This window comes from Ambystoma mexicanum, chromosome 12, assembly GCF_040938575.1.
Source record: "Ambystoma mexicanum isolate Mex_15411 chromosome 12, UKY_AmexF1_1, whole genome shotgun sequence".
NCBI classification, from domain to species: domain Eukaryota; kingdom Metazoa; phylum Chordata; class Amphibia; order Caudata; family Ambystomatidae; genus Ambystoma; species Ambystoma mexicanum.
In genome coordinates, this window is record NC_090936.1 from 606,827,714 (window position 1) to 606,851,969 (window position 24,256).

The 24,256-nt window shown below is 44.7% G+C and overlaps 1 protein-coding gene across 3 annotated transcripts in view; it reads left to right on the forward strand.

Moving 5' to 3' along the window:
- The window catches only part of SMTNL1 (smoothelin like 1), a 117,963-nt gene that overhangs the window by 55,324 nt on the left and 38,383 nt on the right, over positions 1-24,256 (forward strand). For all 3 annotated transcript variants that reach the window (XR_011281840.1, XM_069629020.1, XM_069629019.1), the window contains exons 2-5: positions 11,611-12,413; positions 21,054-21,216; positions 21,688-21,736; positions 22,161-22,304. Coding sequence is in view for 2 of the 3 variants with exons in the window: in XM_069629020.1 (XP_069485121.1) it covers positions 11,613-12,413; positions 21,054-21,216; positions 21,688-21,736; positions 22,161-22,304 (1,157 nt within the window). In the remaining variant the exon portion in view is untranslated. The remainder of the gene's footprint in view (positions 1-11,610; positions 12,414-21,053; positions 21,217-21,687; positions 21,737-22,160; positions 22,305-24,256) is intronic.

Here is a 24,256-nt window from a genome sequence, read left to right on the forward strand (position 1 = left end):
GAGCCGGCCATCAGGTGACTTTGAACCCGGGCTAGATCGGGAGTATCAGCCCACGTTTCCAGCCACCTGATTGGCTGGCTTCCACCCGCAGGGTGCTAATGAGTGCTAACAGAATTTCAATGATTAAATCATATAGTCAGAGGGTGTATAGCCTATATCGGACCTGTGACGAGACACAAAGGTAATGTTTGGATAACATATGGGAATCCTCATTACGCTGATCCCCCTCCCTCATTGAACCACTCACATCCTGCCTGCAACCTTTAGTATGGCTGCTAGCAGCTGGATGCCACCTTAACCTTATATCCCTGTTAAGGAGAAGGGGAGGGAATGGCAATGCCATAAGGGATACACAGATACAAAAAAAGAAGTTGGTAAGGATTTTATGGGCTGACAAAGCCTCCCTAATGAGTGCTGAGAAGGGGAGCAGAGTAATGAGGATTACCATACATAAAACATTGGTGGTGGGTCTGGCTGATTCAGAACATTCTTTGGTGAGTGTCGATGCAATGGGAGTGAGGATCCACTGGGCAGCCGCGAGGCTTGACTGCCCTGCAGATATCAATTTCGCGCTCTGAAACACTTGTGTACGAGCGCAATAGAAATAAAATAACAATCAATCAATGGTTTTCAGTAGACCCATTTCTTGGTTTGGATCTTGGAATCATAACACATAGGAGATTTCTGAGTCCTGAGAGATATCTGAGTAAATGCGCTCGGTCCAATATAGTAAAAGTGCTTATAGATCAAAATGTTTTAATGTTGTTAAACCCCTTCTTACCAAAGCTCCAAGCTGTTCCTTCATAGAATACTCACCCGCTTTAAAATCGTAATTTCTTTTTAATAAAAGGAGTCCCAAACTTTTAAACAAAGCAAACGAAGATACGGCCACACCCCCTACCACCCACACAGCTCCCAATGCCCTGGATGATACAGAGGCAAACAAACACAAGGGCCTATTGGAAGTCCATAGCTCTGGTATATTGACCACATTTCGCTATCAACTCCTTATGACACAGGGTAGAGTTCAGATGTGTTTGATGGAGCCCAGTAGTGGAAATGACGTCACCATTCCCTCTTCAGGAAGCTGTAAGACAGGGATGTGTTTTGGCACTGATTCTTTTTCCTTATTTATTAAGGGTGCCATTGACACAATGTTATCAATGTCTACTGATGCCCCATCTCTGGGCAGTGGTACAGTACCTGTATTATTATTTGCTGATGACGCTGTCTTAGTCTCAAGTACCTCAAAGGGTTTGAAAATTCAACTAAATAAAAACATTTTTGTAAAATGAATGGCTTAGTTATACGTTTGGCAAAAAAATAATCTATGCCTGTGTCACCAGTCTGCACAAGGAAGAAACCAAAATTATCTTTTTTTCTTAGTCTTCAGAAGATAATTTTGCTACAGTATGTTTTGCTTTTTGTTGTATAATGATTTAAGATGTTCAACTGGTTTTTAACTAATAGAAAAAAGACACATATATATATATATATATATTTATATATATATATATATCATTAACTATAGGAAATGCTGTGATTGAACAGGCTACATTTTTATGACTATTTGGGTATCGGGTTCATGGATTGTGGTAGCTGGACCTTCCCGTTGGACAAAGGAACCATCGCTCTGGCGAGATATAGGTCAGCAAATTCGAGATTTATGGGGGATTATGACAATGGGGAGGTTCGTCCATCATTAAGAATGTACAAGGCACAGTCTGGGAAGGCGGCTCTCCCTGAGGATGAGATATGGGGGTATCGCCCCTGTTCGAGTCTGGCCATCACGGAAAATTCAATTCGAAGAAATATTAATTTGCCGAAATCTACAACTACCCTTCCGCTTCATATAGAATTTAACCGGAGAGGTCAGCTAATAACTATAAAACCTCTCTTGTATTGGATACGCTTATGGTCCTCGTGTGAATTAATAGTGTAAAATTGTCAGGAAGGGTGGGGGAGGTTCCAATCCCGCCCTATTCCTGTGGCTGACCCAAAAAACAACAACCCCATTCCTTGAAGTCTTCCTGTGTACCAGCAGGCAGCGCACCCTTCATCTAAGGCTATCCTTTAAGGATGTGGCTTGTCCTGTGCTTCGGTCTCGGCTTAGGGTGACCAGATATAAAAAATAAATAGGACAGGCCAGCAACATAGAAGGAAACTGCTCATTGGAGGAGAGTGGCCAGGGAAGGGAAGGGGGAGGAAATGGGGGCATGAAAAGCTTTCACGCGCAGGAAGCGAATAGCCAGGCACGCTTTTAGGGATTTCAAAATCTGGCCCCAGCAAACACCGGGACTGTAGCCACCCATACTTGCAATCGTGGGACGGGGTTTATAAAATTAAACTCCCAGGACCCCGGGATGGAGGGCAATTTCCTGGGACGGTCCTGAGAAAACCGGGACATCTGGTCACACTATCTCGGCTGGAGCACATCGAGGGAACTGGGGAGACCACCACATGTATAACAGCAGTGAGTGGCCGAAGGAAGGTGATGATGCGGGAAGCGTCCCCACCAGCGAATACCACCTCTGCGAGGTACGTCAGTCGCTGCGCCACCGGATAATGGAGCAGGACACAGGTGACAACCTCCCAGTTCTCCAAAGAGGAAGCGCAGAGTTGGAGGGAGAGGGGCAGACACACCAAGACAGACACACCGCGGGAAACCGTAATGGCCTCAGTGAAGCAGGAGCATGTGTGTGCAGATTAAATCACTGGACACTCAGGGTATTAAGTATATACTGGGGTCTGCAAGGTGGCCGTAGAAGCAGGGAAAGGTGGTCCACATGGGCTTTTTTTTTTCCCTCCATGGACTGAGCGTGCTGGAACTGTGTGTAAAAAGGGGGGGGGGGCACAGGACCTTTTTGAAGTTTCCTTCCCATGCAGTGGGGAATAGTTAGGTCAGATTGGCTAGGGAAAAGCTAGCCAATCACAGGAAGGGGAGGAGATTATAAAGCGAGAAACGGGGGGTGGAGGAGGCGAAGTGTGTGAGGTTTGTAGTGGAAGACGAAGAGACCAGCAGGTGGATGTGGTGATGGAGTGTGGAGGATCTTAAAGGAGGGTGCGTGCGTGCGTGCGTGCGTGCGTGCGTGCGTGCGTGCGTGCGTGCGTGTGTGTGTGTGTGTGTGTGTGTGTGTGTGTGTGTGTGTGTGTGTATATATATATATATATATATATATATTTAGTCAGAGACCGACTTAGCACTTGGATGATTGACAAACGGTGAGCGGACCCTGTGTGTACTGCTCCACCACCTTACCAATTGCCTCACAAGAGACGTTGTTTAAACAAAATGCCAGGGGTAGCGGAAGTGACATCACACGACCCTTGACTACATCACAGGAAGTGATGTAATTTGACCCCGCCCCAAGTGACATCACAGGAAGTGATGGCACACAACCTTCACATTTTTTAGATGCATCTAGCACCCGTGTTTTAGATGCTCTAATTTCATCTAGATATAGGAGGCCGAGGCACAGAGGGAGGCATGATTTGTCCATGGTTACACATTTGGGAATGCCATTTTCCAGATTCGACGTGGGGTCTATATGTAAAACATACATAATGCAGTTTTTCTAACAGGGTAACCAAAATCTGTAATGCAGGCTACAGCTAGTGTACGAAACATCTATAGATCAATGGACACAGAATTATGTGTTATCCGTGGCATTGCTGTGTTAAACAAGCCAAAAAAGCACTGACCTAGGGAGGCGTGCACTGCTGTTTAACCAGGAGAAAAATGCTGCATGAGCAAGGCCTGAAAATGAAATCTTTTACCAGGATTTAGTATCCACAAAATTCCCTGGTTATAAATGTATATATGATTCAGCTACCTCTGCGATAGAAGAAACTTATTAGACTGGTCTGCGTGCACAGAGGGAAGTGCGCCTGATAATGTTATCTTTGCTGGAGTATGCCTGGGAAAGTTTCTTTCAATATACCCAAGACTCTCACACCCCCATAGTTTTTATTATCTAAGCGTAATACTGGGTGACAGAGGACTTAAAAAAAAAAAAAAGAAATTTCATGTAACATCATTGCTGCACACATAAATTCATAGCACCACAGTTATTTAAAATTGAAAACACTGACAAGTTGCTTCTCACCAGGGACTCACTGGCTAACTTCAAGGCGCGGCCTACCTACTACCCCTTTGTCAGACCCAGTGGTGCACAATGGCGTAGCATAACATTTGGCAGCTCCCCTGCGAGCCATGCTGTGCCCCCCCCCCCAAGCTCCTTAACAAAGCACAGGGCATGCCACACCCCGGGCCGGTCCGGACCACCACGTGTGTGGAATGTCCATGATGATTATGCCGCTACAAAGGCATGCACTACTGCAAGTGAAAGAAGTAAATGTTTTTCAATCAAAGCTTACATCTTTAACGTAACATAGAAAGAAGGGGGCGGTGACTGGTCTACAAATATACCAGCCACCAGAAGTGGCTGGTAAATTGTTTTTTTGGAGGGTGAAAATATTTTTCACAAGTATGTGATTGTGACAGAGCATAGCGAGGGAGCCCGAACTAACGAAAATGGGTTGGGGGAGGGGGATGGGGGGATTCTTCTCCCTCCCCAGAGTAAATCTTTTGAATAATGGGTTTAAATTGTGCATTACAAAGCACACTTTCTGGGAAAATGTGGGTAAAAGTCCAACAATGTGGTTAAAGGGACAACAATTGGTTTTGTAGGGTGTAGGGTAAATCATGAAAAAAAGTACAATAGATCCGAGTCACCAAAAGTGCACAGGGCATTTCCCAATGCATTAACATGCCGGTCCTGCAATATATGCCAGCATAAAAAACATTTGTATGCTGGCTGCGCCCATAGATTTCCATGCTGGCTCCACCAACATATGCTAGTATTCTCATATAAGACTATACTTATGTTCCCTTTAAGAAATGTTTCTATATTATCATTACTGGCACAGGGCACAAAACTGGCTCTGGCAATATATACCAGTACTCCTATGTAAGTACATACTCCTGTTGGTTTGGCCATTAAAAGTGACATGTCACAATAGGACAACTGTCCAAACTGGTTCCAGTGTAAGCCAGTCTAAACCAATCAGAACACTTATCTTGCTTGATTCATCATAGATGCTCAGTTAATAAAAAGTCATGCTACAGTGAAGAATATACAGGCTGCTACACCAAAACATCAGTCTAGCGAGGTAACACTTCTTATCATGCTTGCTTTTTTAAAGATACTGAGTAATACATATCATGCCACAGTAAGCAATTACTAGACTGACTGCACCACAATGCCAGTCTAGCCAGGGAATGGCACAGTGAACTTGCCTTTGCCCAAAAATACCAGTAAAACAAGCAAAGTCAATAAAGGATGTAGCAAAAATGCTCAAGTGATCCCCAATTGCCCAGGGCCGTGCACACACACACACGCATCCCCTTTCACCCACCAGTCACTCACCCATACATCTCCTCTTGCACTCGCTCACACTGGATTCACCACACAGTCACACACCAAAACCCACCCAGAACATTCAAACACACACTACCACATGTATGCTAATTCACCCACCAGTCACTCACTCACACCTTCTCTACACAGGCACACACACACACACACACACAGAACATTCAAAAACACACCATCACATTCATACTCATTCACACACCACTCACTCAATCGTACACCTTTTATTACCTCCACCCATTGCATTTTCTACACAGGCACCGCACCCACCCACCCACCCAGAACATTCAAAAACACACCATCACATTCATACTCATTCACCCACCAGGCACTCACAACTTCTCTTACATCCACTCATTGCATTCGCTACGCATGCACACACCCGCGCACTCAGAACGTTCAAAAACACACATCACATCACTTCTCATTCACCCACCATTCACATACATTTTTCTGACATTCACCTCACACAGGCAAAACTTACATCATATTACAAAAAAAAGCCTTCTTACCTCTTTCTTGCAGTGTCGGTGTGCCCGTCCGCCCAGGCCCTCTCAGCTCCTCTGTGCTGCTCACAAGCAGGAACCAGGGAGCTGCGAGAGCTTCCTGGTTCCTGTATGTGAGCTGCAAGGAAGCCGAGGGTAAAGGGGTTGGAGCTGAATGTGGCATGTGACATGTGCCACATGTCACGGTCAGCTCCAACCCCTACTGAGTACCTCCCCAGCCCAGCCTTCACCCTGATGGATGAGGACTGGACCGGGGACCCACCAGAACTGGTGTGGCGGGTCCCCCCATGCCACAGGAGGGCCCGCTACACCAGGAACCCCCATTTTATTTTGTGGGCAAAACAAATTTGTTTTCAAACTTTTTTTACTCCGAGTTGGGGTTGCAAGGGATTCCCAGGGGTTGCAACTGTGGCCCCCATGGGTCACAGTTGCAACGGTTGGGACTCCTGGTGACCCCCAAATGATGCCCCTGCGCCTCACATCAGCCACAGCACACAAGCCCTCATCCCTCCCTAAAAGAGCATTCTTGGCACTCGCTCACTGGGCCTGGCTAAACATTTGTCAGGGCTTGTGGGGGCCCATTGCAAAATTATTGGGCCCCCCTTGCCTATAGTCTGTGGCACCCCTGGTTTGCTTGGATAACAATGGAAGGATACAAAGGAATGCTCTTTAATCTCATGGGGACAGGCAGCCTGGGGGGAGCTGAAATACTAAACTGCCACTGAAAAGTCAGTAATTGCTCTGTCAGCAAGGTGCTAACACAGATGAAACCAGAGTAAAAGGCAAAGAGGTGATAACACTGCTTGGTGCTATTAATGGCAGTCTGTAACCTGCAGCAAAGTAAACATTTAAAGTCTTCAGTTAAGGTGACAGCAGCCAGGCAAGGGCAGCCTGTACCATACATGCAAGGCAAAATGCACATTGAAAGAAATATGTTGCTGTGTAGTAAGACTGCCAAAATAGAGGCAGCTGCTTGCCCCTCGCTGAGGCTCTGAACACACACACAGAACAACAAAATCGCAACACTGTGGCACTGTTGGGCATACAAAGCACTGATACATTCTAATTTGTCTTCCAGACTTGTCCAGCAATAGATATGCAGAACCGTAATTTGCACAATATGGATTGACATAATCAGAAGCGACATCACAGTAAATAACATTACACTCAGTGACCAACCGTCTTCGCTACTCTAGGACACCATTGGTAAAGACATTAAAAGAAGTTTTCACGTGTAAGCCAAGAGAATAATGTGCTGTGCAATATATAAATATTCACTATGATTAATATGCAACAACTGAATAGTTTAGTAAATCATGAGGGGTTTTCTTCATAGGAAACATTGCAAGCTGAATCCATTCTAGTGACACCCAATGTCAGCAGATCAGGCACAGTGATGATTTGCAAAGGATCACACATTTTGTTAAAGTGATGAAATCAGTATTTGTACCCAGGCTGTGATTTAAGCAGTTGACTACATATCTTCCCAGTGAGAGGTCACGTAAATATTTTGTACGGTTTGGGTTTCCAAAAAAGATAATTCGTTTTCTAACAATGCCTTGAGAATTACACAAATGACATAAGAAGCCAACCTGACATTATGCACATTGTGATTGAAATAGGTCAAGCAAAAACACATGTATAGCTTTTTATTTTCCCCTTCCTGAATCTGAGATTGCAGTAGCAGCATGCAAAGGAATGTAGACCTAAAAACAATATCATTTGGTTTTAAAAAAGGTATTCACAGTGAAAGATAATGCAACATAGGGTAATCTGCTTGAGTCATTATTTTACACTATTCAGTGTCACACTGCCAGTCCCATTTATTATCGCCCACCAATCGCACCTTTTTAGGGACAACAGTCCTTACCCAAGCACCCCTGTGTTTGTGTCATAAACCTCTAATCTGTTTATTGAAATTAAGTTGACACAAAGCTGAACCTAGGGGTGTTGGGGGGGGAACACTGGAAAAGGTGTTGTGCTTCCCTGCGCTTTTAACCGTCACATGAAAAGTGTGAGCTGGGAAGACTTTGGATAGGTGACCCTGCTTCAGAGGAGAAAAGTTGGGGCTTATTCCTGTGCTGAGCTGGCTGTGTGCGAGACACAGCACACATACCATGAAATTGGGACAGTCCTGCAAAATGCGGGATGGTTAGCCACCCCACAGACACACCCAGCCCCGTTCCCCAACTTTGGGTTTCATCTGTTTAGCTGTCAATTTGGTATAAGGTGAACACAGAGAACTCACACAAAGGGGATTTTCGTCAACCATGTGGACCTGTTTGCCCATTTCATAACCACTTTCTCTAAGAGGCTGCATTTTAATTGTTTCCATGTTAATTAATCTACTGCACTTGTGACTGCGTATAGGTGTTTGGCAAGCACCTGCCCACCTTACATCACAAATATGCTCCCCTTTTACTCCTTTCCTTCCTGCTTCCTTTTTCTCACATACAGCATTCTTTTGCCCCTATCTTTTTTCCTTACTAGCAATTTCCTCTCTGTTATCCCACTCTTTCTGTATTTTTTTAACATGGTTGTTGCCTGTTTCTTTCCTCATGCCCTTAATCCTCCTGCCCTTTTCTTTCTCCATTTCTGTCAAAGGTTCTTTGTTATAAAGGTCCTGCGCTCTTCCTCATTACTGACCTGCCTTCCTCCACTCAATGGTTCCCTCCCTTGTTTGCCCACATCACACCATTTGCCTTTACGTTGCTGCACCTCCTTTCCCCCAATTCTCACTCACTTTCCTCCCTTCCCTGCTTTTGTCCTGCCCTGCCTCACTCTTCATTTTCTCCCCGACTCTTTTGACCTCTATTATTCTCCATTATCCTCACATTCGTGAACCCCCTGCTCCCTATGTCCCCTACCTTTAATTCTCTTTATCCTGCATTTCCCCTCTTTTTGCTCATTAACAATTGCCCCATTCTCCTGTCCTCATTCATTCTCTGTACCCATTCTCTCTTTTACCCTCACCTGGCTCCCTTCAATCACCTTATCTCATGCCTTCCCTCACCCCCAATCTCTCCCTCACGCTTCCGCCTTCCATTCTCCACTCTCCTGTCCAATCAGTGTCCATGTTGCCTGCTCCTTCTCTACATTTCTCCCTCACTACCCTGCCATTGTTCCCTCTCCATTTCCATTCACTGCCCTGCAGCAGGGCCCTGTGGCACTGGAGGAGGTATGGAGGTGGTGGGTTGGTGTTAAGAGGTCTTTCAAGTGACACAAGAAGCACCCACAAGAAAAGGTACCCCCTGGTATGTTTTGAGATTAAAAGGAGAATTCCTTTAAGTCTAGGATGTGTTTAATGACATTTCAAGTGTGTGGGGGAAGAACACCAGGTACATGCACACAATGGTTCTTCATGTAGTAGGAATTATCCTGTGATATAAGCTCCTGTAATGTCCCTTCCCATTGCCCATGTTATTGCCCGTTGCCTTGAACCCTATCATTTCCAACATTAGCTTCCGGCTGGATCATTCAATATTACCACCATTGACAGCAAAACCTGGCGAGGAGGCTCAGCTGTCTCTAGCTAAAAGTCAGGACCCCAAACACAGAAAATGGTATTAAAAAAACACAAGAGTAGCATTTGTCCCTAAAGTTCAACATTGTGCAACTCCACCCACTGTAGACTCAGCCTCCATTACCCGCCCAGCTGGGGCCCTCGGTCAGTTTCTGCCCAGTGTCCTTTGCCTTAAATCTGCCACTGGTATTAGTAGTAGTGGAGAGGGGAAGCGGTAGTGTGGAGCAGTATTAGTGGGAGGAGGGAGGTAGTCATAGGGAGCAAGGAATAGCAAGAGAAAGAAAGTGGGTGGAGGAAAGGAGTTACTATCGAAGGGTGGAGACAGGAAGGCGGAGTGAGACTTCGGAAGGATGGATATTTGGTTGGTAGGAAAAGGGAAGAGAAGGAGGTAAAGTCGAAATACGAAGTGAAACTGAGCGTGATTTCCCTAGATGATTCCAATGGATTGAATGCCAGCCACTGACCCCAACTACCTGTAGATGACTAAGCGTGGCTAGTGGAGGGACAGATCGAAAGCCCCAGAGAGAGTCAGTGAGCCAACGCTTCAGGAACACTGTTGCAGCATTAGCTCTGAGAAAACAGACAGAAGAGGTTACTGGGCAATAGCAATAATCAGTATTTAAAGACGCCTCGGCCAGGGTGGGTAAACCAAGGCAGATGGGGGGGTTGGGGGGTTAGAGAGGGAGAGAGGGAGGGAGGGAGAGAGAGGGAGAGAGAGAGAGAGAGAGAGAGAGAGAGAGGGAGAGAGAGAGAGAGAGAGAGAGAGAGAGAGAGAGAGAGAGAGAGAGAGAGAGATCGAGAGATCGATCATTGGACAGCTCTTGAACTCTGCCTTGGCACTGAAATATTGGGATTGTAAATGGGCATTTGGCTATGAATCCTATTTGGATTTTATTAGTCCACATTGTACTTGTATACCTTTTTCTCAAATGGGCTCGTGCCATTAGAGCATTGCTTAAAAATATGGAGTCCCCTACAATTAGATTTTTGTGCCTTTTTTCAAAACATAGCAGAGTCAGAAATACACCTTTTATTGTTCTGCCCTTTTTGTAGGGAAGATTTAGGACTGCTTAATCAAAGCCTCTTTTTATTAGCAACACTATTTCCCCTTTATCAGCTGCCCTGACATTATGCGAAGGGACAGTGAGGGTGATAATGTGAGCTTTGTGGCCAAATGTATACATAGGGCTGGGTTGAGAAGAGCAGCTCGTTTTAGCAGTTGTAACACAAAGATTCCAGTCACCCCAGTGCATGTCATATCGTAATTAAATTCTGTTTTGAGTAGTAGTATTTTATGAGGTGTTAAGTGTAAGGACTCTTGATTGCTAATGTGATTCTTGATGATATTTTTAGTACTTGATAATCTCATTTTAATGAAGATTTGGGATGTAACCTAGCTATTCTATTCTTGTAATTTTGTATAATCTGTATTGTTTTGTAGATGTTGCCTAAAGGCTTTCAAGAACATGATGTTCTTCCACCCTTGTATGTTGCTTATGGTGCATTAAGGGTCCTCGTTAGTGCTGGATGTGTGATAACAATCATTGGGCATCATTATTAGTTTGCTGGTATCCTGCTGGTAATACAGTGGGATACCGGAAAACTGACCTAACGTTTGCGCCGCCTGATATCCCAGAATTGCCAGGTTATTACAGATTGCCAAAAGAGTAGTCTCTCCCCATTCAATTGAGTCCCATAGGACCGGCATTCTCCTCCATGGAGTCACATAGGACTCGATGGAGGGGAATGGCAGTATGACCAAGGTGCTGTAATACTGTCAGTTTTTTGCCAGTGGGGCGCCCAATTTTCCTCCAGCTCTTGGCTGGAGGTAAATCAGGTAAGCCCCACTGGCAAACCTGTAGTTTGGCGGTGCAGTAAAAGTGCGGTAACGGATTTACTGACATTTTTACCAGCACTTTTAGCACAGCACCAAACTTGTAATGGCCCCCATTGACTTTGGTCCGAGAAGAAGGGATCATCAGTCGTCAATGGTTGAGATAATCATTTTGCCACCACCATCATTGCATCTCCTAAAATAACTATTTAAAGAGTATTTACAGCTGGGTGGATACTTGGGAGCCGTAAGATCAGAAGATCTCTGATTGGTAACTGACATATTTATATCATTTTTCTTCTGTTCGTTTAGGGATGGAGCATCAATCAACAGACCAAGCCGAGGGCACTCCATCCATAGATTTTTCAGCTGGCCCACCTGAGAAGACTGAAGTTTTGAAAGAAGAGACGTACCTGGGAGATGATCACAGAGGCACGACTGAAGAGGCTACGGGAAACAATCAAAGGGACTCTGTGGGCAAGATCCATGGGGACACGAGTCAAGAGGAGGAACATGGAGTGAACTGCAAAGGTGCACATCAAGAGAAGACCTCTGAGGTAGATAACACTGACATGACTGAGGAGGCCACTGAAGCCCACCACACCGATAGCACAGAGAAGACTCCTCAAGACCAACATGCAGACACACGTCCAGAGCAAGATCCTGTAGTCGATAAAACTGACATTACTGAGAAAGTAATAGAAGCACAACAAACCACTGGAACAGAGAAGACTCCTGAAAACCAACATCCTGCCACAACTACAGAGAAGGCTCTTGAAGACCATCTCCTAGACCTGGCTCCAGGGGAGACCCTGGGACTGGACCACGGTAACACAAGTCTGCGCATGACTCCTGAAGCTGAAAATGGAGGCACGCCAGAAGGAGCGACCAACGTATTCACTACCAATGCAGAGCCTGATGTCACAACCAGGAGAAAAGGGGAGGGGGAAGGCACCACTGCTGGAGAGGATGTGAAGCAAATGGACGAAGAGAATGAGGAAGGCAAGAACACCATCTTGACAGAGGCATCAGGAGGTGAAGAGAAGCCCACAGAAGAGGAGTCCGGAGGAAAAGGGCTCTATGAAGAGGAGGAAAGCTATGGTAAAGCCATATCGGTGAGAATGAAGTTATTTATTTTATTTTGTCACTTTGGGTGTTGCACTTTGGTGTTCCCTCTCTGAAACCCATCGCCTACTACCCCCACAGCATTAGGTAGCTTCATTTTCCCCTTTCAAGCCCACTTCAGTGCACAGCAGGATTCAGTCAGACAAGAGGCTTATTATAACTTTATTTTTGTAGATTTTTCACTCGGAGTTCTGCATGCTGTAATTACTGTTCATGCAGAGACCCTGATATTTCCACATACAATATCATAGCTTACAACAGTAAGGGATTTCCTGCAATATTTCAAAACATTTGCATGTGGAGTTTCACTCATGTTAAAAATGATCAGTTTCCATCTGTTTTGGGGATGTAACTTAATTGGCTACAGTGGCAGAACATACTGATAATGTGTCTTATGTGTGAAAGGTGGCAAGAGGGTTGGCATCTTGCCAAGGGTTTTACCAACTTTGGTACTTTCTACATGGAGCTCCTGGCATCTCTCCTGGCCTGCTACAACATCCACACACACCAATATGAAGACGCTAGTCAATTGTACCTCAAAATCACATCCATGAGACACATCCACCAGCTTAATGCATGCCTCACCTTGATACAAACCTGGCTGTGCAGTGCACACCCTAAACGTACTCCTCTAATCAATGTCCTCCTCCTCTCCAATTACACTGAACGCACCCACATCCAAACCTGGCTGTCTGCCAATAACCTAGAGGGCTTTGCCCCACTGCTGACACCACACACCAAGGTCCTGGGATTTTGCATTGAAAGCCATCTCTCGTTCAAAACGAACACAGCAATGGACACCCTTTTCTCACCTGGATAGTAGAATTCCATAATCACCGGCCTACTCGCCTTTACGCTCACACCAATGAGAAGTGTCCTCCATGCCGTGGTCTGCCACATCAAAAACATTCTCAAATTTGACCACATTATGCCCACACTCAGACTATATTAGTTACAAAAACAAAACAAAACTGGAAACGGGCATTTGTGATCTACACCCCAGGGAGTAGAACCTCATACCTCGCCCTGAGGCCTTTGGGCGAGTGGCACATTATAAACATTAAAATAAATAAATTAAATAAATTAGAGTCGTGCCCACCCTCAGAGAGGAGCTCAAGACCCACCTCTTCGAGGAGTACCTTTTCATGCACCAGAGAAACCCCTGAGCTGCTTGTCGGCTGACCCCCACTGCATCCCTAATTACTACTCCTTGTTGCTTTATTGTATATAACACAGCCCTGCTATAATTTGTGCCCCTATCTGTATTCTGGGGCGGCGCAAAATAAATACCCCAAAATAAATGAATAAATGCATATTCTACACTACCATTGAACTCCATTATGTCTAGCATACACCTCCTGCCCTTGGGTGATGCTACTGTTTACAACCTTGGATTAGTCAAAAGATTCCACTTTATTGTAAAAGGTAACCCCCACAAAATGTTTGACCTCATGTGTAGCCCACATGCGGTCAATTCCTCCTTCGCAATTACTACATTACATTTTCCAGAATCTCCTAAAACTCCTGAGGCGAATGCTGTGGAAACTCACATGCCCTTCTGCATTGCTGAAAACACCACATGTAGCCAAAGAGACCTGGCATCTGTTGCTGCAGTGGTCTTTGCTGTGGAATGATTTACTGCCTGTTTTCAGATCACCAAATGTTCATGTTTACACGTGTTTATCAATGTATTTGTGTTTTTTTAAACATATGCATAGTTACCATTTGGTACTAATTTGGAGTAGTTAATTCATCAAACCATGGTTCTTACAGTTGTATGCCTTTTTCAGAAGCACTACACCAACAACGCCATGTCTCATTATTGTGCACTTTGCACGTATAGTGTACCCATGGTTGATACACTAGGCACTTTATCACCTGATGTTACCTTATTATTAAAGTTTGTCCTTTCTCATCAAAAAGCACACTGTACGAACATGCTGATCTTCCTTCAAAAACCACGGCATATGTATATCATCCTGGAATTATGCCAATCAATTATTTTGTGGCAGCTCTCGCACGAGATGCTGAAACGCACGAACACTAATACAATTGGAGTTCAGTGCTACTCGTAAGCACCCCACCGGTGTTGTGAACGCCATTAAATGTTTTCAGTTCTCATGCAGACTAATCTGTGAAATGTTGACAACAGATCTGAGATGGTAACCACTTTCCTAGAAAAAACAAAGTTTGATGTAACATCGGATCAATCAAAGAAACCTAAATAAAACATGTTTTGTAGATCAAGTGAAAAAATAACCTCCCTTGAGTGTAAACACCTTCTGGCAAGTAAAAAAATAACAATAGTGTTTTAAGACAAGTGCATAGTTTACAAATGTGTATATGCATACAATAGTTCAAACTGAAAAATAAATATTTTACTTCTGGCGGCAAGTCCTCCAATTTCAGAATTCGACATCGATTGCAGCCATCAGACGAGAACTGGGCCTGCGCTCCCTGAAAGCAGTAAAAGACGCAGGAGAAATGTCCCTCTTCAGGAAAGTGCTCATGCCTGAATCTCCACCGCTATATAATCTGATAACTACGGAAATGAACAACGATAGCTGCAAGATGCTGAATACATGGGCCGCCAAACAAAGAACAAGTCTGGCTAACATCGCATGCACAGAAGAGACATTGATCCAAAATCCAACCAAAGGAAAAAGGAAAATGGACCAAGAAGACTGGATTGAAACTCAAACAATTGCGGAAAAAATAAACTCCTAAAACACCTTTCATCTCAACCGAAAAAATTGAATACTATGACTGAAATCGTCAATGGATTTCTGGATAGAGCACTCCGCTCTACTCTCCTAAGGGCAAGGTTGAACTTATTGCCAACTAATGAAGTCCGGGCCATTAGGGGCCTCTCTGCTACAAACCATTGTCGTCTGTGCAAAATCCGATCAGAAAAGGAGTCAGTGAAACATCTCCTTTAAAACTGCCCGAAGACCATCAAATGGAGAAGAGCATTCCTCGGCCCTCTACTTGAACCGTTCTCTCAGTACGACGAAGAAGTGTGGTGGTCCCGTTTAATGAGTGGCTCAAGGACTTCATGGTCTCTAGCAACGGCAAAAATCCTAAAAGCCGCCTTGGACGAATGCGCCAGAAAAGAGACGGAACTCCTCGCAGCAAACTTGGCCGCCTAAAGCAATGGTCTCGAAACAGGCAAACCTAAGTGGAAGAAAGCAGAAGAAAACAGAAAATGAAAAGGAAGATGGAAAACCATTTTGCAAAATCAGAAAATTGATAAAAGCAAAATAAAATTAAAAAAAATATATAAATATTAATGTGTGGAATTACTTAAAACACCATGGCTCAACTCCTGTGACAGTATCCCATACATCACAAAAAGAAAGGAAAACCTTAAAATAAAACCTAAAACTATAATAACTCAAATAGATGAAGAACAATTCAAAATGAGCTGAACAAAAACTGTAACATGTCAACCATTTGCCTAGGACATTTCCAACATTTCTGCTATATTGTGAACAGGGTACCAGTCCACCCGAATTATATCATTGAGACCTCTGAAATCTACCCACATGCTGAAGGATGTATCTAATTTGCAAGCCTAGACCACGAGTAACAACCAATCGGAAGACACGTTCAGTCATGTCACTATCCCACGACCAGATTCATTCGTTATTTTTATATCTCCCGAACACCCACCCTGATTCCTCTCACTGTGTACATTGGGTTTAATGTCAAGTTTAAATTGGATATTGTGTGGACAACCTTTTAATAATTCTTTTCGATTAATGAAATCAGAGGGTATAACTTTGCCACTTGATATCTGTGTGGTGATGCTTAGAATCTGTACTTGCCACATCTAGCCTCTATTGTCGGGCACCTTTGTGGTCCCAGCCCACAACACAAGTAACCTTCTCCACTACAAATTTTGCAGGTCATACAAGGACGTGTGACATGCGCTTGGACTGTTTGTAACTGTAAAGAAACAACACTTGGGCGGGATCGAATGACATAAGGGGACGTGGTCCAGTGAGCCCGGCTGTCAGCTAATTACAAAGTCAGGTTCGTGTGTGTTAATGGGGAGGGGGTGGCACGTAACGGCAAGTGTGGCTGCCAGTGAAATCAGGTGGGGAACCAGCAGAGTTGGTGACTCGCCACTAATGAGGCGTTTTCCTCTTCTTTTTTTTGGTCTCTCTCGGGTGTGCTGTGTGGTGTGTGTGGTGCGGGCCGTTCGGGGAAGAAGAGCGAGGCGCAGCGAGAAGCAGGGGAGAATGACCCGAACGCCGCGTAGGAGGAGGCATTCGTCTGGCATGCATACCAAGGTGCTGGGAAGCAGCAACTGAATAACCGGCCTGAAAGCTGAGGCCAGATCACGGGCCGGGCTGGGAAGGCAAAAGGGAATCACAAACTGGCCTGGAAACGGATGTCGGGTTGAGCTGAGGTCCAGGCACACCATCAAAGTGGAATGCTGCCACGGAGCGAGATTGAATCGCGGAAAGCCTGCAGCTGCGCCCACAGTGCCGGTTGAGCCAGGAGACAAGAAACAAGGGACAGGAGCTAGTGGGGCACAGCAGCCCTGTTGCTCATGCGGAACGCCACCACTGAGGGACAACTAACAGGCTGGTGAATTGGGTGAGACTGCAGGGCAACCTAGGAAGACGGGAATTGGTACTTAATAGGCCATCACCAATGCGGAACGCCACCACCGCAGGAGCCTCCCTTTGTGCTTGTCCTATATCAAGACACTGGTGACTGGGGGAAGGGGGAGGGGGTAGAGAAGGGCCGTTGTGAGGCAACAACGCCCTGGACTGTGGCCAGAGAACCATAATATCGGTGTATGGTACAATAAATAGTTCAGTATAAATACTTTACTGCAGCCGTGTACTATATTCCATCCCACTCACGTGTGACAGTAACCAAGCACTGCACAGGCACTTTCTTATGTCGGAACACATTTTCTTGATTTATTTACCCAAAGTGCATGCTAAACCTCCACGTAAACTATAAGGGGACCATTGTCCAGTATCATTCTTCCTCACCCACTTTCATGGTGTTCCCTGTTGCACTTTACAGACCACCAGACACTCATATTACCATTTCTTCATCGTATACTTGCTGAAAATCTCAATCGACCATCCTAACTTTGCTTTTGGTCAGTTTATTTTAGGAAACCTACTTGCAAAATGCCCCTTAGTGCCACACTTATGACATTACATTTTGGAGCTGGACACTCATTTTCATTTGCCCCATGTCATTCCATCCACACCTGTACCACATTTCAATAGCTGATAATGTTCTTAACCTTGCAAGCAACCACTTTCTGGTACTCACCGCTCTTTGCAGGCAATGTTGTCTCCATTGCAGCAGCAATGTTCACAAATTTGCTAGATAGTTAAAAAGTTCTTGTGAAGTGGAAAGATGTTTTTTTTTTAAGTATCATCTTTGCCTGCCAGTGTCTCTCCTAGTTTTGCCATTAGTCTGTCACGGAGATATTCTGTCGAAGCTCCTGTGAGTGTGCATACAACTAATAATGCTCTCATAGTTGAAGCAGAGTTGTCTAGCCGCACTGCCTTAATCCGTGTCCTTGAGAAAAACATTCCACCTAATTAAACTAAATTGAGCTTGCCATTTTTATCAAGGAGAACCATGGCCTTCATTGCCTGATGTATTGTCCTCTGACCTTTTTAGGAGATATCTACACATCTTGACCCCTTGTACCCTACCCATACAGTGCTATAGCAATGTCTCTTTTCAGTCATTATTAAACCCCCAAATCTCTCTAGCCCTCAGTGACGCTTAAGGCACTTAAAAGGAATCAAGTCCCTGTTCTGATGCCAGGGGTGAAGCTACACTATGCATTGTGCAGTGATGACTAACAGCGGTCGATGATTGTGATTGACAAAAACAACATATATTACTTAAATGGAACCCAAAAACATGTATGATTTTGCTGAGGTTTGTGTATTGCAATCATCCATTTTGGGTTCCAAAAACGTATTTTGATTGAGGGGTGAATTTGCTTTTTTTTGGATGGGTTGCACATTAACCTTGGTGCATATATATTTGCCCTCCCACACTGGTCTTCTGCAAGCTCCACACCTGTCCAATGCACCCTTACTAGACTGATAGATATGCCCTCACAACATAGCCTACAGGGGTTCACCCAAACACTGTGCATCCCCCCATGTTCCAAACATCCTTACACCTTGTTCTGTGTCGAAGTCTCCATGCATCCAACTGCATACCAGTGCTTCTCCACTGACAGGTCTGAGGGCAGGTCTTTGCTTCTTCCTTGCATGACAGGCTACTCTCCTTGGTTTACAATGCGGTGACTCCGTCAAAGCTCTGGAGCCAGTCACATCCAATTAAGGGTGTTAAGGATGCATGTGAAAAAACAGGGAACCAGTGAAAGGCGGACAATAGTTAATTCTGAAAAACACACACGCACGCACGCACACCCCCCCAAATCTTGCATACATTCTTATCGAAATTGTGGTCTGTACTTCCAGGCATCCAAATTCCATGTCTGGCGGGCCGCGAACTAAGTGTGTAATAAATCACTGTTATAACCTAGAAACAATTGACAGGACCCCTCATTTATTGCTTAACACATTAAGTCCACTCACAACCAATATTACCAGTATTACAGCCCCTGGGTGAACGGGGTTCTTACCAAAAACCCACGTATAGAGACAGAAGAGCACCGTCTCCCAAGAACCGCTCACTGGCAGCAGGACCCACTCCCAACCATCATGGTCAGCGCAGTGATATGTGTGTTCTAGTGCTCTACCCCCATTTCCAGTGTGTATGTTAAGAGCAAGCATTCCACTGCAGGCAGAGTTTAGGCCAGAGAGGGGTCAAGATCTAGTGATCATTTCTCTCGAATGGTCTTAGTGGATCTCATAGCTGACCAGCTTCAATGCGCTTCATCACAGCATTCTGATTGTATGACTTCAGCCAATAGGCATAGGTGACTCAGTTCATGAGAGCTGTCATATTTTTCGGACAAATTAATACTTGGCAAAATCTATGCCCCTGTATTACTCTGAATTCTATACATAGAAAAGTAATGCCCCCAGGACTCTGCCTTATCACTGTTGTTATTGAGTGTCTCCACCATCACCACCTTCAATCCCAACATTCATGCAGGCTACATATTTTGCGATGGATGCTAATATATTAAAACGTTAAAGTAATAGTGTCTTGATCTATGTTTACATCTGCTCCAGTGGAACCTTAGTTCTTTGACAACCGTACTCATTTAATGCCTTTACTATATAAGCAAGAACCTCTAATTCGACTGAGCATAACACAGTTCTTGTTTGCTAAAACATCTGTTTTCTTTTTTGAAACCCCCTCAACTGGTTAGTGTAGTACATTTACCATACTTTGAGACATTATTGTGTTTTAAATAGTACTACCAAAATGCCTGCTGGCCAGGCTTGAAGCATAAACTTGTGTACATTAGTACAACCTTTGTAGTGCTCCACGCCTGCATATATTCCAAACCATATCACCGCACAACTTGGTTGCACTCTCAAATCAGAAACATGGCTCATCCCCAGCATCTCCACACATCCTTGATGCCTTCATCTCTACTGTCTGCAGCATACAGCACATCAACCACAACGAGAGGACCAGAGATGGTGCCACTGGCATCCAAAAGACCTAAGAAGGGAACAGAACTTGGAAAGCTAATAGAACTATCATCCCAGCATAGTTTTTTCAGTTTGTCCAATAAAAGGTATCAAAACTTATTTTGTTAGATTTTAAAACTGGACTAACACAGCCCCAAACCCTTTCTCTGACTCCTTCAAAAATAATACCATGGCTTCTCTGGCAGAAGACCTCAATATCCTGGCATCATTATCTTGTACATCATCCATTGTCAACACCTTGCTCAAAAAGCTTCACCGTACACTGACTGACATCAGTAACACCCCCCCCCCCCAGATATATTAAGGCGGCAAAAAAAAGCTGCCAGGATCTATGTATAACAAGAACTCACCAACTGCAAATGTGCCATCAGTCAGCAAGAACAGATCTGTAAATAAGCCGGACGTGAGTAAGTCCTTATCAACCTGAAAGCCTTCTGTTGAGCTTTGGCTGCGGTGATGAGGGTCTAGCAGGCTCATCGCCACAAATTAACCACACAGAGTCCACTTTCAGTGTGTCAGGCACTGAATCTACACCATACCAGTTCCTATAGTACATTAATCTTTAAATGCATGCAACACAATCAGCAATTTATCCACAAATAAAATCGGACTAGATTCAGACCCTACATGAGTGACGCTCAACTTACTACAGATGCCCCTGCCATCTCTTCCCCCATTATAGCACAAGATGTTTGGAATTCAAGGACATAGCACAGGAATTAATATCATCTAAATGTAAAGGCCACCTCCACAAGGATTCTGCGAGTGCCTGCTTGTACATACAAACAAGCAGGCCTTTGGCTTCGCCATTAACCCCCTCCCCTCAACTGAGCCACATAACCTCTGAAACGCACCTCATGTGGTTTAACTATCCTCCTCCAACATCAAGGCCTTGAGTTTGCATCATAATGGCTTCCAACTCCTTGCTTTGGCCACATCCGTGCTCCTCCTCTGAATTGTCATTTAACACCTTTATTCTCTCCTCTTTCCACAATCTAGGAGACTGCCGAAGAGTCCCTGAGCCTTGAAACAAAAAAGGAAGAGAAAGATGTGCAGCCTGCACAGGAAAAGGAGGAGGAATCGGCTGAACCCTCCCCTGAGGAAGGCCCTTGCAGTCCTGAGCTCGTGGATGAGAGCTCAGGGACTGGAGATACACTGCCAGGTGAGGGGTTTCCAGATAATGGAAAGAGATGAATTTGAACACACGTGAAGACCCTGGCAGTGGAGCACTGTGGAGAATTGCATATCACTCTGGTGTGCTGCGGAGAAAGCTGAGATGTATGTATGTAGGTAGTACCATATGATGCTGACGATTTGGAGTGCTCTGCATATGTGCCGGGCTATAATGAGATTTGTGGACTGCTGGGGGAAGTGTGTGAAATTATGTGCTGATTTGTGGAGTGCTTGGGGATTGAATGGAGTGTTGTGGGGATGTGCTCCATGCAACCGGGAAATGTTGAATGCTGTGGAAATGTGCAGAATGCTGCAGAGCAATGTGACGCACTGGGTGCTTTTGAGGAGTGCTGTTTGAAGCGTGGACTATCGTGGGGAACTGTGTTTTTCTGTGACCGGCAGGTCCATGAAAGTCCCTGGCATTGCTTTTCTTCATAACAATACCTTTGAGCTCTTTCAGATGGTGAGAGTGCAGACAATGTGTCAAGTGCTGGACCTTCTACTGCAAGGTAAGAAGTGCCCACAGCCCGCGCCATCCAAGAACCCAGACCTTCCTGGAACATGCTTCTTGATCATAGAGAGAAAGTGGATGCCTGCTTGTGAGAGATATTTCCATAGAGAGAATATGGGATATGAGAACAATGATAGAATATGAAGCAACACCCCCAGCACCCAGTATGCTTAATGCAATAGACAGCAGCGCATAACCTCCTAACATTATTGGCAGCGGCACTGCAGTGCAGCACCTAACACAAAGGATGTTCCCTCCACAAACACAGCCCACCCTATGACACCAGCAGCAGTACAGCACCCCTTTAAACCATATCCCACACCTGCACAGCACCCCAGCATCATTTTGGTGTCCAGAACGTATATACATAAAAGTATAAATAACCTCTCTCAGCCAAAATAACCTATTTCCCCTTTCTTTAGTGGTGGATCTGTTGAAAGTGAAAAGCCTCCTGCCCCGGAGAAGAAGAAACCTGTTGAGAAGAAGAAGGATGTTGCACGCTCCCGCACCATTCCAAAGTCGTATGGGGGGCAGTCCCGCAAGGCCATCATGGAAAAATTTGGGGGGTGAGTGAGTGGTGGAGCCATCCGTGTTCTCCCTGGTAGCATTAAGGAGGGCGTGTCGAGCAAACAATGGAGGGGGGAAGCAGGTAGAGACAGACCAAAACTGAACAGAGTGCCACATGCAGGAGATGGTGAGAGTGGGAAAGGGAAATAATAGCAAGAGGGACTGAGGTAAAAAGGGGGAAACTTGTGCATTGAAATACTGAGGGGACAAGGATTATAGGTGCGGGAGTTAGAAACTGTATGAAAAAGAGGGGGACTAATGGAAAAACGGATGTGACTACTGAGGGACACCGAGATCAAAGGAAAAGGGGATACATTAGTGTCATATTTGGGGTGCCATTTTCTCGGTTTGCCCCTTTACAGTGGGTCTCAGAGTGTTTGCGATTTGGATCATTTTGGATCTTTGCACACTTAGAGAACAGACTTTATTTAATTGACATCCAATGTATTATTTAATGGTAATTTACCAAAACAAATAAGCTGTTTTACACACTGCATCATGCCAGAAGTAACATGTTACCATTCTAAATGGCCCGAGAAATCCCTCATCCTTCTATGCAGCTGTTATATGCTCAAAAGCTTTTCACTGAATGTAAACTTAAATGGCACCTTCCATTACCACCTCATGCGAAATCCTTTCCCATTGCCCTAGTCCAACCCTTACTCAGTGTGCAGGAGGCCCATACCCAGCATGCATTGCAACCTCTGAGGTCAGACAGACTTACCATACTGCCACTACACAGCAAAACACCTGGCTCACCCACTAATCCATATCCCCTTTCTTTAATCTCATCTACTCGCCCAATGTTCTTCTTACGCCAACGTTTTTTGCTATGGTCAATTGCTCACTCAACCTCCAGCCAATATGTAATCCCATATCAAAATGCATTTTTGGAAAAGGCAGTAGTGGAGCAATTCTAAACCTATAGATGGAAAAGGGTGACTTATCACAAATGTAATACATTAAGCATCAATGATGGTAGTGCCTACATAATAGGGATGCCAGAGCAGTCCAGCCATTCCAATTTCTTACATTGTACATTAAAAACAATTCTTTATTGCTCATCCTGTCCATTCAAAGGGAGATGCCGATCCTTTATTCGTCTACCCTCTTAGCTTGTATGGTTTTCTAGCTAATATTCCTGAAAAGAACATCCAGATATGGCGATGTTTCCCGATCGGGCATGACCAGTATCTGCAAACTGGTTGTTGTATTGAATTCTTCAGGACCAAAGAAGTGTTTCAGCAGGTTCCTTTGTTCTAGGTAACTACTATGGCTCAGCAAACCTCTGAATTCCACATAGTTTCCAATCCCTCCATTTCTTCTATATAGTTGGGTGCAAAATGTTTGAGGGTTTTGCATACTGACACACCATTATGCACGTTTCATTACAAAGTCCTGCATTTCCGATAGCCACAACATCATTGTCCTGATTTGATATTTTTTACTTCTTTGATATGGCTATAGTGCCCGATGCCTTCTGTCCTCCTCAAAGTGGGAATAGGTAACCTTTTCGATCCACTTCTGGTGTCCCACTCAGAGGTTGGCTTTGTGTGAATGTACTTTGCAACTGTTGTTAGATTTCACTCACAGAAGGGGAATTTCCCCTGTTCTACGGTCCAATTTACCTGAATGATCATCACTAGGGAATTTATTGGCGTATCCCCATTAGGAGAGCTGGTGGGGCGTTTCTTCCCCTGCTCGTTGTCCAAGCAACACAAAGTCATGTGCTTTTATATGAGGAAACGCCTCACCTTTCTATTGTAAGTGAGCCGGAGAGGGTGCATAAAAAGGGAAATGTCTACGCCTTCGGACAACATAAGCAAGGAAATAGCAGAAAAAAGTAGCCAACCGCATAACCTGAGATGGCAGCTATGGCCAATTCTAGGAATTCAAACTTTTGCTACTATCATCATTTGGGGTTTCCAGACTTTCAGTAATAGGTGGGATC